At 43.7% G+C, this 2,707-nt stretch overlaps 1 protein-coding gene across 1 annotated transcript; it reads right to left on the reverse strand.

Moving 5' to 3' along the window:
* Window positions 1-1,148: 1,148 nt before the first annotated feature.
* LOC131597663 (uncharacterized) lies at window positions 1,149-2,345 on the reverse strand. The gene has a single exon (XM_058870347.1). The coding sequence runs from the start codon at window positions 2,343-2,345 to the stop codon at window positions 1,149-1,151; it is 1,197 nt and encodes a 398-aa protein (XP_058726330.1).
* Between the last annotated feature and the right edge of the window lie 362 nt (window positions 2,346-2,707).

Here is a 2,707-nt window from a genome sequence, read left to right on the forward strand (position 1 = left end):
TTTTGCAAGTGCGTAATGTGTTCCTCTTCAGTACAGGACTTAGCGATCATGTCGTCCACATATACTTCGACTTCCTTGTGGATCATATCATGGAACAGCGTGACCATAGCTCGTTGATACGTTGCCCCAGCGTTTCGCAATCCAAAAGGCATCACCTTGTAACAGAAAGTACCCCAAGATGTCATGAAGGTGGTTTTCTCCATGTCTTCGGGAGCCATTTTGATCTGATTATACCCAGAAAATCCATCCATGAATGAGAATACTGAAGCTTGTGCGGTATTGTCCACTAGTATGTCTATGTGTGGCAGTGGAAAGTCGTCCTTTGGGCTTGCCTTATTCAGATCTCTATAATCAACACACATGCGCACCTTCCCATCCTTCTTAGGAACTGGCACTATATTGGCGATCCATGGTGGGTATTCAACTACGGCAAGGAAACCTGCGTCGAACTGCTTGAGTACCTCTTCTCGAATTTTATTATCCATGTCTGGTCGAACTCTTCTGCGCTTTTTTCTGACAAGTGTACAACCCTCTTTGAGTGGTAGCCTATGTACTACGATGTCTGTATCCAAGCCAGGCATGTCGCGGTATGACCAAGCGAATATTTCTACATAGTCATGGAGGAGTTTGACCAGCTTTGCTTTTATGTCCTCGTTCAGTGTTGCCCCAATCTTGATTTCCTTCGGTTCTTTATCGGTGCCCAAGTTTATGATTTCAATGGCTTCTTGATGAGGGAGCATGCTTTTGGATTCTCTGTCCATTAGCCTTGACAATTCTTCCGGAAGTCCATCGTCTTCCTCATCCCCTTCCTCAGACTGATTAGCGAGAGCCTCGAGTTTACATTGAGTTTCAGCAGTATTATTATTGATGATGTTATAAGGTGATCTGCACATGTTTATATTTTGTTTTTAGTATGCAATTATGATTGTGCTTTTGTTTTATGCAAGAATGTTATTTGTCATTTTAGGAAAGTAAATGCAAGAACGAGACGGTGTTTTCAATACCAAATGCAAACGACAATTTTATTAATAAACTCAAACTTTGAAAATAAAATGGGGCCCTTACAAACCAACTCTATGCTTCGGGCGAGGCATGAGCGACATTTTTTTTGATTAATTGAAAGGGAAATAAAACACACGACAAAAAAATTACTTCGAAATATAAACTATCTCTGGTATCTCCAGGCTTGTCCAATTTTGTAGCTTTTCTCCTGGTCTGATCATTCGGATGAAGTTGGATGTACCCTTCATGCTAGATATCATGGATACATGCTCATATCCGCCTGTGACAAAAGTTTGCGTGATCGAAGGGAATCGTTTCTCTTCCTTTGCAGCCTTCTTTGTTGGTTGGTATCCTAACCCCAGACGATCCTTCTTCTCTTGAATTTTTGGCACTTTGCCCCAGCCTTCCATTTTCAGGTCTTGCAGGTCTCTCCAGGATGTCACCGCCCTTCGTATCTTTTCTACCGGTAGTGTGACAGCAGTTGCTATCTCTAGTGCTTGGAATGAGGTTTCCAACGCCCTTTCTCCAACCTCGATGTATCGGTATGAGTCCAGATTGCTAACAAATATATCCTCCTCCCCATTGACGGTCACTATAGAGTTCCCATCCACAAATTTTACTTTCTGATGCAGAGTAGAGGTAACTGCCCCAGCAGCATGAATCCAGGGACGTCCCAATAAGCAGGTATAAGTAGGTTCAATCTCCATTACTTGGAAATTGATGCAGAATGTATGGGGACCAACTACTACAGGGAGGTCTACTTCTCCAAATACCGGACTTTGTGATCCATCGAAGGCCTTGACTACCAGACGACTTGGTCTAACTACCAGACCCTCAAAGGCTATCTTGTCAAGAGTGGCTTTTGGCATCACGTTTAATGACGACCCTGTGTCAATCAGAACTCTGGATATATGAGCTTTCCCACATTGTACGGAGATATGCAAGGCTTTGTTATGTTCTTTCCCTTGTGGGGGTAGCTCATGATCATTGAAGCTTAAACATGCCCCAGCGGTAAGATTAGCCACCATTCCATCAAATTGATTCACAGTGATGTCTTTGGTCACGTGCGCGGCATTCAGGATCTTCAGCAAGGCGTCTCGATGTTTCTCCGAATGCACTAGTAGCGAGAGGAGTGATATTTTAGATGGAGTTTGGTGTAACTGGTCCACCACTCTATAATCACTTTTCTTGATTAATGCCAAGAATTCTTCAGCATCTTTGTTAGTGACCTCTTTGTCCTTGGCTGTGCCTTCTTCAGTCGGGACCACAGTAGCTTGATTACTTGCTTGTGCTAAGTTCTCATTTGGTTTTGCAGTATTGAATATGCGACCACTACGAGTCATACCCCCAGGCCCAACGATGTTTGTCACATCCGTATTACTACTAGAATCATATTCTCAAGGGACCGCTTTAATTTTGTCCACCGGATATGGATCTCTGACTGGGATGATCTTAGTGTGTACTCGTATGGGTATCAGCAATGGTGCTTTGGCGCAGGGGATGATTAATGTCTTCCTTGCCCCTAGACTAGGTATTATCAATGGCTCATTCCTCTCTAGCATGGCCACATACTCCTCCTCGGGATGTTCTTTCAACTGAATTACTCCTTGGTCCACGAGTCTCTGCAGGGTGTCCTTAAAAGCCTCGTTATGTTCTAGGACAAACCCCCTTGCGAGTAGATACCTCTTAAGGGCATCTATAGGGG

This window comes from Vicia villosa, linkage group LG4 (assembly GCF_029867415.1).
Source record: "Vicia villosa cultivar HV-30 ecotype Madison, WI linkage group LG4, Vvil1.0, whole genome shotgun sequence".
Taxonomy (NCBI): domain Eukaryota; kingdom Viridiplantae; phylum Streptophyta; class Magnoliopsida; order Fabales; family Fabaceae; genus Vicia; species Vicia villosa.